Below are 12,951 nucleotides of genomic sequence, written 5' to 3'. Positions count from 1 at the left end.
TTTTGCCTGCTGTCATGTATCAGAAAGTTTGAGCTATTATTTTTCTGGTTAACTAATAAAAACAACCCCAAACTCCCATGAAATGTCTGCTGCATCCTCCTGTCTCACATTTCGAGCTTTCACAGAGCCTGAATTGTGCCATGGTGACTTCTGGTGGCTCGCCATGTGCCACGTGGGGCAGGCTCCTGAGTCGCCATGGAGGGCAGCTGGAGAGACTCTGTGTCTGGGTTGTGCCTGAGGCCAGCCTGTTCTCAGAGGAGCCTGGTTTGGGGTGGAGTGTGCCTGCCATGTGCCTTCCCTCTGGACACTGATGAACTGGAGGTGAGGATGGGCGAGGTGTCATGCTGAGCCAGGGGGGTAAATAAAAAAGAAAATGCATGAGCCCTGCCTTCACAGTGGGCACATGGTCTAGGCACTGACAGGATGACCACGGACAGAGGTATTGCAGGGTGGTGGATGTCAGCACAGGCGTGGCAGGTGGGAAGGAAGGTGCATGTGGGGAGGAGGTGCGGAGAGGTGCTCTAGGCAGACAGATGGGGCGGCATGGAATGTGGAAACTGCGAGAAACTCACCAACACACCCTGAGATACGGCTCCTGTGCAAGGTGATGGGTCTGGATGAGGCTGCGGCATCCTGGTAAGCTGTTCTGAAATGTCATACTGAGGGCTCTGGACTCCACTGGAGGCTTGGGAACAAATGAGTCTCCAACAGGTTTGCTAGAAAGGTGCTTCCAGCAGAAAGAGAGGCTGGAAGCCAGAGGTCAGTTAGGAGAGGCCGGTGTGGCTGCCACCCAGGGGAGTGAGGTGGGAGTCTCTCCACCCATCCCATTGCCTGGAGTTCAGAAGGAGGTCAACCTGAGTGAGCTTTGGGATGATTTGAGCTGCTGTTGAAGGGTCAAGATCAGGGGGTAATTTATGCAGAAAAAGATGGAGCTCTCCTCCAGCCCAGTGAGAATCCCTTCCTACAGAGACCAGCTAATAGAGAGTTTCACTTAAAGCACCGGGGGATGCTGTGAAGGACTTGCATAACCACTTGCCCGGTGTTGGTTGAAGGAAATTACTCCGCTAGTATCAGCTGATGCATCTCCAGCCACATGAGGGCTGACTCCATGGCTGCATCTTTTCTTCTGAGCGCCCGCTGCCTCCCCTTCCAGCCGCCCTCACCCTCCAGGATCCTTCCTGCTCTTCCTGCTGCTTGGGGAGGCGGCCAGAAGGGTGGAGAGCATCCCTCTGTGCAAGGCTCCCTGCTTTTGGTTCAGGGCTGGGCTTTGTGCTTTCAGAGTTAAGATTGTGTCCATCTTTTCCAAGTCTGTCTGGTGTCTATTACTGAATTGTCCATGCAGGTCCCTTGCTTTCTTTCTTATAAGCAGTTGTTATCTTCTTTGTAGGATAAGCTCCTAAAATATAGATAGTAAGGAACATGTTTTGTTCTAAAAAGTGAGCAGAGCATCCCCACAGGCATAGAAGCACAGTAAATAGCTGTTTAATGCTGAGCGTGATGATGGAGGCATGGATTTGGTGACTTGGAAAATCATACCAAAGAGAGGGAGGGGTATGTGTGTTCACACACAAGGTTTTAAACATCAGCACCTCCCTGTTCTTCTCGAGTTCCTTCTACTTTCAGGTATGTTGTATACTTTCAGGTACAACATATGTTGTATGTTTCTTTGAACCTTGGATGGCCTTGAGGATTGAGTGGGCAGATAAGTTTTTTCCCATTTGACACATAGGAAAACCGAATCGCAGAAAGGGTGGGGACCCAGGCTTGTCATAGCAGATGAGATAAGAAGACAAGGACCCAGCTGGCTCGACTCTGTGGAAGTCAGGCCAGAAGTTCAGGGCCTGGCTGCTGCTTCTCTTCACTATGAACTGGGAACTGAGGTTCCAGCAGATAAAATACACCAGTGTCTGGCAACCTCCAGATGGGAGAGATCTTAAAATCCAAGTAATACCTGGTGCGTTGTCAAGCTTTCAGAATGCTCAGTGCACAATCTCTCTTCGAATCCACCAACCCCAGAAAACACTGTTGTTTTATGTCAAGTTAAGGAATCAGGAGATGCAAGTTCCCATCCCCAACTTTTTTTTTTTTTTTAAATTTCTGTTGGAGTAGAGTTGCTTTACAATGTGTTAGATTCTACTGTATAACAGAGTGAATCAGCCATCCATATACATATATCCCCTCCTTTTTGGCTTTTCTTCCCCATTTAGATCACCACAGGGCATTGAGTAGAGTTCCTTGTGCTACACAGCGGGTTCTCATTAGTTATTTATTTTATACATAGTAGTGTATATACATCAGTCCCAATCTCCCAATCCGTCTTACCTTGCAACTCCATTTTGAACTAAATAGCTATATAGCTGTAGGCTTAAGAGGGACATAGCTGTGTGTCTAAATGTCTCCAGGGTCTGTATCCATAGATGACTTCTCAGGCCTCTCCAAGCACCAAATATACACCTTCTGCAAAGTTCTCAGTAAAACACCTTCCCTGGCACATAGACGCAGCACATAGACCTATTTATTTTCTGTGTAACACCGCATACTATCCTCTCATAAAATGTCCACGATTGATTATAATCTGTCTCAGCTTCTCGTTGACAGAGCAGAATATCTGTGTCTGTCTTATTCATCCTATGTGGCATCACTTAAGTGCCCAGCACACTGCATGGTCCATACGAGATCCTCCCTGAACATTTGTCAAACAAGTGAAGAATTCGATAAACCCCTAACCCTAACCCTAACCACAGCCCCATCTCTGGAGGCTGTTTTCTTCCCGTGGAGGCAACTCCCCTGTGCTCCTGCTCTGTATGTTGAGTTCAAGGTGAGCTCAGAACTCACTGTCCCGCCCTGAGATTCCCAGTCCACATGCCCCCCTCCGCCCACCTCCAGGCAGCTGACACCCCCACCAGGAGGCCCTCTGTGCTCGGGCTGGATTGCACCTTTGCCCCGTGGTGTCAGCACCCCGGGGTGGCCCCTGCCCACCCGGCTCACTCACCTGGCTGCCGGCTCCTCTCAGCACCTCCCAGAGCAGGACCTCGTTGCCCACCTTCCCCCGGCCCCGACCCTGTGCTGGTTCCTCTCCGCAGCCTCCTAAGCATCTCATGCAGCCTTTCTCATGGGGTCACCTCCTCATTGCAAAACATTTGTGATAATTACAAACAGGATCGTCTTAGTTCTGGAGCCCCAGAACTAAATTCAGCCCTGAGAGGCGAATTTGTGTGACTGTGAACTATTAAGGGCTTGTTCCCCCGGGAGATCACAGGGAGTGGGGTGGGGCAGCCAGGAAGGGCAGGGGAACTCCCTGGGGAGTTCCCAGGGGAAGGGGGCTCCCAGGGGAACTGCTCCCACCGCCAGGGCCCCACTGCTGCCCTGGGGACACACACCCTTCCCCGGGCACCTCGGCCCCTGGGAGTGGGTGCGGAGGGGCACCCACCATCTAAGGCAGCCTCCAGGGAGAGGCAGGTGTGGCCACTTTAGAAGTGCAGAACCAGGGCAGGGGCGCAGATCTAACACGAGGGCCCCAGGGGCCTGGGCCGACAGACTGCAGCCACGCGCTGCAGAGGTGGGGACACCCTGTGGACGGAGGACCGGGACTCGCGCCCGGCTTCCTGCCTCCCTGGTCCAAGTGCTGTTTTGTCTCCTCAGCCTTGAGCTTCTCCCCAGCTGGTGGTTCGAGTCCTCACCATAGGTCATCCTGAATGGTGACAGGAGGGCATCAGAGGCAGGATCCAGGCCTGCGGGAGGGACTCCAAGTGTGTCCAAACAAGGAGCTGGAGCTGAAACTCGCCCCAGAGATGGGACCAGCATGGCACATATGCTGCTTCATCTGAGGCTGACTCCCACACACAGAGTGCCAGGCTGGCGCGTCTTCCCCAGCCACCCCCAGCTCTGGGCTCAGGGACACTGGGGACTTCCAGACCTGGTTCCAGCATGGCAGGACACCCCGATACACACTGTCCATCCCCAGGGTACCTGAGCGAGTCTTGGTTTTCCAAGTGTACCTGCGAACAGTGTCAGCTTGGACCAAAATTAGTGCATCCCCCTGCGGCTCTCCTGCCAGCTGGTCCACCATCTCCAGGATGAAGCTCCATCTCAGGTGTGGGCTCTACACACCTGGCTGTCTGGACAGGATGGCTGGCGCGATCAGAGACACAGATGAGAAGAAGCAGGCTCATTTGCCTCCGGGGATCTGGCCCCTCCTCCCAGGGCGGGCCCCGCTCGGAGAAGGGGCGGGGCTTAGGCTTGGTGCTTCTGTGGCCGAGTGACCCTTGATGAGTTTTTTGGGTGGCCGCTGCAGAGCTCCTCAATTTGGGTCTCTGGTCTTTCCTATCTTCAGGAGAGAGGAGACAGTCTGTCACGTGGCTTGCTGCTTTAGTTCCTGAGGGAAAAGATGGCACGCTCAAACTAGGCAATTTGAGGAGAGTTTAATAAAGTGGATGTTTAAAAAATAAATAAATAAAGTGGATGTTTACAAAGGTGCAGTCAAAGTGCAAGAAAGACCACGAAGGTTAGTTAGGACCCCCAGGCACAAACGGGGCGGGAGTGGGGGTTGGCTGATACCTCCAGGTCTCGAATAGTGAAAGGAGGAGGTCGAAGCTCTCACCAGGGACAGAGGTCCCTGGCCAGGAGCTGTGACCTCTGACAGGAATGTGGACGGCTGGTGGTAACCCCTCCCCTGCCCATCAACTGACCCGACAGGAGGTCGGAGGTCAGGAAACAGTCAATGTGACCCACACTAGTCAGTCTGCGGTGGATGGAGGGGACACAGAAAGAGCAGGACACTCACTCACTTGCTTCATCTCACCTACCTTTTCTGCCAAAGTCTGATACTCCCTACAGGCCAAATGTCCATCCTTTTGCAAACACGCTGGTGTCTTCCCACAGTTCTGCTGTGCTTTGCCATGCTGTTTTCTCTGCCTGAAATGCTGTGCCTTGCTCTGTTCTCTTTGGCAAACTCCTTCCAACCTCAAAGGCCACCTTGAGTCTCACAAGACCCAGATTGCCTTGAAAATAGCCAAAAATCCTTGGAACAGAGAGACACATGTTGTATGCCCCCTCCCCCCACTCATATTACAGATAGACTGAGGATGGATGGTCTTCAGAGCACACCTTTTTTTTTTCTTTGGAAGGCAAAACAGTAGCAGTTGAGAGATGTGAGACCAGTGTGAACTGTGAGTTCAATGTTTGTGTCTGTAGGTGACCCAAGCCAATTTCATACAAGTGTCTATTCCAGTAGGGTCAAAATTGGGTTTCTCTGATGGCTCAGTAGGTAAAGAATAGGCCTGCAATACAGGAGACCTGGGTTCAATCCCTGAGTTGGAAAGATCTCCCTGGAGGAGAGCATGACAAACCACTCCAGTATACTTGCCTAGAGAATCCCATGGACAGAGGAGCCTTCCAAAGGATCACAAAGAGTCGGACATGACTAAGTGACTAAATACACACACACGCAGGGTCAAAATTAGCAACACTCCTCACCCCTACAGTAAAGAGCTAAGGTGCCAGCTGTTTTCTGCTGAATTTTCAGCAGGTCGGTGATGGAGCATCCTGGTTTGTCTGTTGGTTGGTGTCCTGCAGAAGCAGACGTGGGAGATGCACAGGCCAGTTGGCATTTCCAGGCCCTCCGCGTTGTGATGCTTTGCTCTGAAGCTTGAAGGGAGGTGCCGGGCACAAGCTCAGAGGAACCAGACTTAGGGGCAGCTAGACCATTTCTGCGAGATAAGAGGAGATTGTGATCAGGTGCTGTGAAGGGCGGAAGCACCTACTTCGCCGTAGGCTCAAATGTTGCTAGAGACGTGTCACTTTTCAAAGGCAGTTAAAGGGCCATTTGAGAGAAGGGACGGGTGGATTACCCACTGTCCAGGCACATTATAGTCCTCAGATCTTCAGGCAGGTGTGTTTAAGAAAGGCTGAGCCAGAATTGTTCTATCTTTCTTCAATAATCCTTCTCTTTATTTCAACACTCTTTTTGTCTGTCTTTAGAAGGTGCCAAGCAGATCTTTCTGCACTATTTTTCTTCCAGCTTCCAGGTTCCTATTTCTCTCTCTGTCTCTTTTTTTCCTTTCCTCCAAAATCCAGGAGGAGCTTGAGGCCCCGAATCCACATTTTATGTTTTATCTCTGCAGCACTCTTCTTAGCCTTGCTTAATCATTTTCTCTTGCTATTCCTCTATGTACGAATGCAGCCACTGTAATAAAGCCGCTATTCATCAGCAGGAGATTAAGGGCACAGAGGGCTGCGTTTTCAGAGCCTTGGTATCATCGGAGCAGCTGCAGAGAATTTCAGGTGTATCAGCTCTCCCCGCCATGCACTGCATTCAGGTGCGTGGTCTGGCATGGCTCCATGGGGCTGGTCCTCTTCTGGGCAAACCATACATGAGACTCATCATCAAAGGGGATGCAGACTATCCATGCAGGCCGGACACCCTTGATGGCATGCACTCACATGGACCAGGCCCATTCTCTGTAAGAAGAAACCTCTCCAAGGGAAGGAACAGGGTGAGGACAGACATACTGAGAAAGACACGGGCACAGCAGTGAAGGGGTGAACAAGCCATGCCTCCCAGGTTTTCTCTGTCTGTCTGGATTCTGCCAGGATGTTGCATATAGGCGAGGCCATGCATGGTCCGGGGGGGGGTCTACACATGGGAAAGGAGAGCCTCCAGCCTGGTGAGAAGGGAAGACCTTTCAGAGAAATAGGTAAGGCTGAGGGCTACTGGCTGGAGGGCCGAAGTGTAGACGCAAGTGAGGGCAGGCACTGAGACTCTGAATGGAGAGATGATTGGAGTTTGGGGAGTCCCAGGGCTCAGGCTGGAAGCCCAGTGTGTGCTGAGGTTGTTCCTCTGTTCTTTGCATGTGTCGCAGGACGGGCAGAGGAAAGGATGCTCAGGGTGGGTGTCTGGTGCATCTCAAGGTTGTGGGAGAGGGATGGAGACCTTCAAGGTTGGGGCAGGGAGTCTCCCGTCCTTCCTGGCTCTTTCCTTCTTTTCCTGGCCTGCCTCACACCGGCCTATGACTCCTTCTCCAGTGGCAAGTAGCCATGTCTTGTTACTCTCACCTGGATTAGTTAGGGCCGGTTGAGTTTGAAGCTTTACTTACTCCTGATTAATTTTACAGTTGATCCCCTTCCTGGGGGAGTTGAAATAGCAATGAAATACATCTGATTTTAGGAGTAATTTTGTCGAAGTGAATTAAGGGCTATCCCTGGAAAAAGAAAGCCTGGTGACTGAGTTTTCCACCCAGTCTTCTCCTGACTCCCACTAACCGAAGCTTCGGTTCTGCTTGGAAGTGCACTTATGCTCTTTTCACTTTTTTTTTTTTAAACTACCTGGGAGAATTGTCTCCTGTACATTGTTGTAGAGACTCGATAAATGAGACAGATAGAAGGGGGCAGGTGTGAGGAAGGGCCCGGAGTTGGCTGCCAGGTTACCTTTGTGATCCAGCTCTGCAGAAGCCACATTAATTCCGTGGAGACTCAACAAGACTGATATCCAGCAGTGACAGTTTGGACATCTACTCATGACCTTGGAAGTGCCCCAAGCCAGGATGGAAGCTGTGCCAGTTTTTCCATATAGTATTTCACAAGGGGGCCGCCTAACCACGCTGAAATTGGGTGTGTTGGAGCATGAGTGCTTCTGCAAATGGCCATATTTGGCCCTGTGAGTGTGGTGCAGTGTGGTGAGACCACTTCCATTTCAGTCAATTTCCAGTCATTAGACACTCACGAGAAAGCCCAGCGTGGTCCTCTCGTGTTCACCAAGAGGCTGCGAGATGCTCCCTTGACGGGCATCAGAAACAATTACCAGGCAGTTTAGAGGTTGTTGATCAGCCTGTCCTGCAGCAGCTCCCATCACCTGGTGTCTGGTTGCATTTAAACTGCTGGAGGAGAAAATAGCCAGGACTCTGCTTCTGGCTTGTCAGAGTATGTCGGTCGTAAGAAAGTTCTCTCCTATAAAGTAGTAGAAAAGTGTTTTAAATGAGAGTCATTTCCTCATGCCCATTGTGCTGCGGCTTTCATGTCACCAACAACCAGGGAAATGTCTAAATTAATGGTTCTCAAAACGGGGTCCCCAGCTCAGGTAGGGGCCGAGCAGTCTGTCCTTTATCAGGAATTACAGGTGGTTCTGGTGCTTGTTGAATTTAAGTGTTGTGGGGACTTTTAAAAAATATATAATGTATTGCAAACTGTTTGCTTTACAATATTGTGCTGGCTTCTGCCACACATTAAAATGAATCGGCCACAGATATACCATATATCCCCTCTGTCTTGAACCTGCCTCCCATCTCCCACTCCACCCCACCTCTCTAGGCTGTCACAGACCACTGAGCCGAGTTCCCTGTATCACACAGCAAATTCCGACTGGCTATCTATTTTACATCTGATAATGGATATATTTCCATGCTATTCTCTCAGTTCATCCCATTATGGGGACTTTTGAGAGGCCCTAGATAAGGACATTCAAGATACTGACTTTAGGGAAAACAAACAAAAGCTGGGCTTGAATCTTGTTTCTGCAGCTTACTTATCAGGGTCATCTTAATTCATTTGGATAATATTTGTTAGACTCAGTTAGCCTCATCTGTAAGTTGGCAGTGATAAGTGAACCCAACCAAGTTTTTCGAGATGCTAAAACAACACACAGCATACACTTGCAGTGTGTGTGTGCTAAGTCGCTTCAGTTGTATCTGACTCTTTGCAACCCCATGGGCTATAGCCCGCCAGACTCCTCTGTCCATGGGGGATTCTCCAGGCAAGACTACTGGAGTGGGCGGCCGTGCCTCCTCTGGGGGATCTTCCTGACCCAGGGATTGAACCTGCATCTCTCACATCTCCTGCATTGGCAGGTGGGTTCTTTACCTCTAGTGCCACCTGGGAAACCCCATAGACTTGCAGGGTACCTAGCATATAGTATTGTGTTCAGTAAACATTAGCCATGAGTATGAGTTTAGCCAACTCCTCCACTTGCGTCCAAGCAAAATCCTGAGCAGTGTTGCCCTTAAGGTCATGAATATGAATGACATCCCAGGTGCAAGCTGTGGAGTGTGTTGTTCTTTAGGGATTTCGCACCATTATGGTTCAAATCCACAGTTCAGTGAGGTAGCCTGAGAGGAAGAGCATCAGGTGTTCAGGGAAAGCACAGCCTCAGGGGAGGTCCAGCATCAGGTGCTTCCTCCATCGGCTGCACTTTCCCAGGTATGTTCAGGATATTGTTATCGCAGCTGACAGCAAATGTGCTCTAGACCGGCTCAGACTGCAAGTGCCTTCTGGTGACTGGAGAGCTTATTAAAATACAGGTTCCAGTTCATTACATCTGAGGTGGGGGCCTGAGAATCTGTGTTTCAAATAAGCTCCCAAGTGATGCTCATCTGCTGGTTTTCTGATCGCACTTTCCTGTGGTGAAGTGCTATTAATAGCTCAGTGCTCCTCAAGCCTTCATATGCATATGATTCCCTCTAGATTTATGCTGTTGAAGAAATGGTCTGGGGGCCGCCAGCACTGTCATCTCCTGGGAGCTTACTGAAACTGCAGAATCTCAGGCCCCACCCCAGATGTACCAAATCAGAATGTGCATTTCAGTAAGAGTCCAAGGAAATTGATAAAATGTGACATCCATTCAGGGTGTGTGTTTATTCACATTGGACCCTGCTCTGGTTAAATGCCATGCTCTCACCGTCTTGAAATTCTTAATAATTCTTGAACAAAGGGTTCTGCATTTGCGTTTTGCACTGAAAACCACAAATCATGCAGCCTGGTCCTGGACACCCCTCTCTACATCCGTGCTTTTCAAACTTAGGTGGGTACATGACCCAACTGGGGTATTGTTAGGAATCCGTGTGTCTGTCTTCCAAAAGATTCTGAATCTGTAGGACAAGAAGATCTGTAACAAACACCTCACCTGATTTTGATGCAAGTGGTCCATGCCCACTTTCAGAAATACTCCCCTGGTTAGCTTTCCCATCATTTCTCTCCTTTATTGTCCAGAAAAAAAAAAAAAAGAGCAAAAACAAAAAAAGGCAGTAAGCGGCACGAAGCGAGCTGGACAGCGGACAGAGGTGCTTCTGGTTGAGCCGTTTCCCCACAGGGGCTCTCAGCAAGCCTCCACACCTGCGCCTGAAGGGCCCAGCAATGATCCTGTGACATTTACACAAGGACGAGGGGAAAGGATGCACAGCACAGGAAAGCGGTCTCGAGAGGGACCGCCTGGGGGGAGCGGGCGTGCCTGGCAGGAATCCTCAGGCTTTTTATGGTCACAGACAACTTTGAGAATTCAATGGAAGCCACTGTCCCTCCCCACTGGAAACCTCACCTTTGCACATCCTAAGGGGAACCAGGACTAGGAATTAGAACCTAGCTGAGAGGGCTGACTCCATCACCCCCTTGCTCTCTGTCCTGGGCAAGTCATCAGACCATTCTGACCCTAGAGGCCTGATCTTGAAGGCGGAGAATGGTAAGATCATCTATCTCAGCAATTTGCTGCAAGAATAACAGTGTGGATGTAAAAGCGCTTTGTACTCTGCAGAAGAAGATATAAATTGGAGGCAATATTGTACCTACTGTGGCTCTGTTGCTATTTCCAGCCTTATACTCAGGATCAGGACACTGCATTTGTGAATTTAGCCTCAGGCCATAGAACATATTCTGTGTAGCTAGAGAAGGAAATGAATGCAGAGAAACTTGAAGAGGACTTGGCAAGAGTAGCTAGGAAATTTGAAAGTGCAGGAAAAGAGAAGGGAGCTTCCACAATTTGGGGACTCCAGATGCAGAAATAAAAGAAAGAAGATCTATTTTTACACGTGCGAACAGTTTTGAGATTTTGGAAAATGCCTTTAGTCTAGCAGTAATTGAACATTTCTGCCCCTGGGTGTAATGAAGAGAAATAGCAATGGTGGTGGTCTGTATTTAGTTTTGACTTCAAAAGCCTTCTGTTGGAATCTGCTATTCTAAGATGAGAGGAAGAATGTTTAGTAGTTAAAGTCTGGGTTTCTGATCTAACACATATTATCTGTGTGATTTAGGAGAGGCGTTCAGTGTCTTTGTTCTTCAATTCTTTTCACCAGTAGGACCTTCCTCATGGCGTTGTTATGAGTATTGCACAACTTAATACACCCAAAACACTTAGAAAGTAATGTGAGGAGTTATCATCATGCATATCATGGAAATCTCAGAGGAAGGGGAGGTGGGGGTAGTCCCAGGGCCCAGCTATTCTTGGGATGGACAATGACTCCAGGCTGTAACTATTGAATATTTAGGACTATTGAAACCACTCTGTGCTCAGGGGTTTTCAGACACAGAGTCAGTCAGGACCTGCAAATCTGAATTAGCCAGTGTTCTGAGGCTGCAGTTCTGCAAGGCCTCTGATGCTGAAACCTAGGACAAATCAAACAGGAGGTGCTTGTGCATACACTGGGGGCAGGGTGACCAGTCATCCCAGCCTTGCCAAGAAGACCCTGATGGCATCTGTTTCTCTGTGCTCCCTTGACTTACCCATCTGGTCCTCTCTCCAGGTGCACGATTGACAACCGGGTCACCCGGGTGGCCTGGCTGAACCGCAGCACCATCCTCTACGCTGGGAATGACAAGTGGTGCCTAGACCCCCGCGTGGTCCTCCTGAGCAACACCCAGACCCAGTACAGCATCGAGATCCAGAACGTGGACGTGTATGACGAGGGCCCCTACACCTGCTCCGTGCAGACGGACAACCACCCCAAGACCTCCCGCGTCCACCTCATTGTGCAAGGTAGGCAGCCTTGGGGGCGGCCAGGGGTGGCTGGGAGGGCCTGTGTCCGACACTTTCACTGTGATCCTCAATTTAGATGAGACTGTCTGCTCCATCTGGCCAGGATGGTTTCCTGATTTTTGCTTTGCCCTTAGATGCTGAAATTTCAAATCATTTTCCCATTGAATAGGACTAGGATTTGGGGCCTTTTCTTTGCTCCTGATCCAATAATATATTGTCTCAGAAAATTATTTCCTCATTATTTTTTTCCTTGGTTTCTTTCTCCTCTGAGTTTTTTAAAGGTTCCATCCAGCGCTAAGCGTGCTTTATTTTCAGAGCAGTGTGTTAGCTCTTCTGGCTCTGTGCATATGCCATCCCTCACACAGCCTGCAAAGAAGGCAGAACCGACTGCGGTGCTCTAGACACCTACCTGCGATGCAGCCGTTACAGCCACCTCTGCTGTTTGCAGCTTGCTTGCTTCCTATTTCCCCTCTAGCCCTGGGCCACGTCTCCCCTTTAATACCTGCGTCTGATTCTCCGTGTTTCGGTTGCACCCCACTCCCCTCCCATTCCTCAGAGCCTCTCACCTTACCCACAGCTTTTGAGATCTGTGTTTTTGCCTCTCTCTTACTTCTGCTGTCTCTGTGCTTCTCTGGCGCTTCTGTCCTTCCCCATAAGCAGAGCACGTGCTAAACATTCAGACCACAGGTGACCACACAGACAGGTTCCTTGTCAGCGAGCCAGTGCTTTCTGACTTGGGGGAACCTCAAGTTACCAACTGTGTCTCAGGGTTTCCATCTGTAGAATGGAATCAGTGTTGCAAGCATCTGCAGTGAGGATTACACTTTCCATGTACTGGAATGTGAAACAGAAGGGGGTCTCGCACACAAAAATGCTATTTAAGTGTTAGCTAGGGCTTCCCTGGTGGCTCAGAGGTAAAGAATCTGCCTGCAGTGCACGGGATGTGGGTTTGATCCCTGCATCAGGAAGATCCCCTGGAGAAGGGAATGGCAACCCACTCCAGTACTCTTGCCTGGGAAATCCCATGGACAGAAGAGCCTGGCGGGCTACAGTCCTTGGGGTCGCAAAGAGTTGGACATGACTGAGAGACTCACGCTTTCACTTTTAAAAGATACAGTTGTTTTTAACTTTTTAAAAATCATAGTTGCGTGTGGACCAGATACCTTATTTTATTACCTCAGAGGTGAAGCCCCCAAGTGATGGAGCTGGGGCCTCTG

At 49.9% G+C, this 12,951-nt stretch overlaps 1 protein-coding gene across 7 annotated transcripts in view; it reads left to right on the top strand.

The window, feature by feature from the left end:
* Positions 1–12,951, top strand: part of NTM (neurotrimin) — a 944,459-nt gene that overhangs the window by 744,266 nt on the left and 187,242 nt on the right. For all 7 annotated transcript variants that reach the window (XM_070457405.1, XM_070457409.1, XM_070457408.1 and 4 more), the window contains one exon: positions 11,502–11,734. In XM_070457405.1, the coding sequence (XP_070313506.1) occupies positions 11,502–11,734 (233 nt within the window). The remainder of the gene's footprint in view (positions 1–11,501; positions 11,735–12,951) is intronic.

This window comes from Odocoileus virginianus, chromosome 28 (assembly GCF_023699985.2).
Source record: "Odocoileus virginianus isolate 20LAN1187 ecotype Illinois chromosome 28, Ovbor_1.2, whole genome shotgun sequence".
NCBI lineage: Eukaryota > Metazoa > Chordata > Mammalia > Artiodactyla > Cervidae > Odocoileus > Odocoileus virginianus.
Note: the sequence above shows the minus strand (reverse complement) of the source record. Positions and strands in the feature narration are given on the sequence as shown.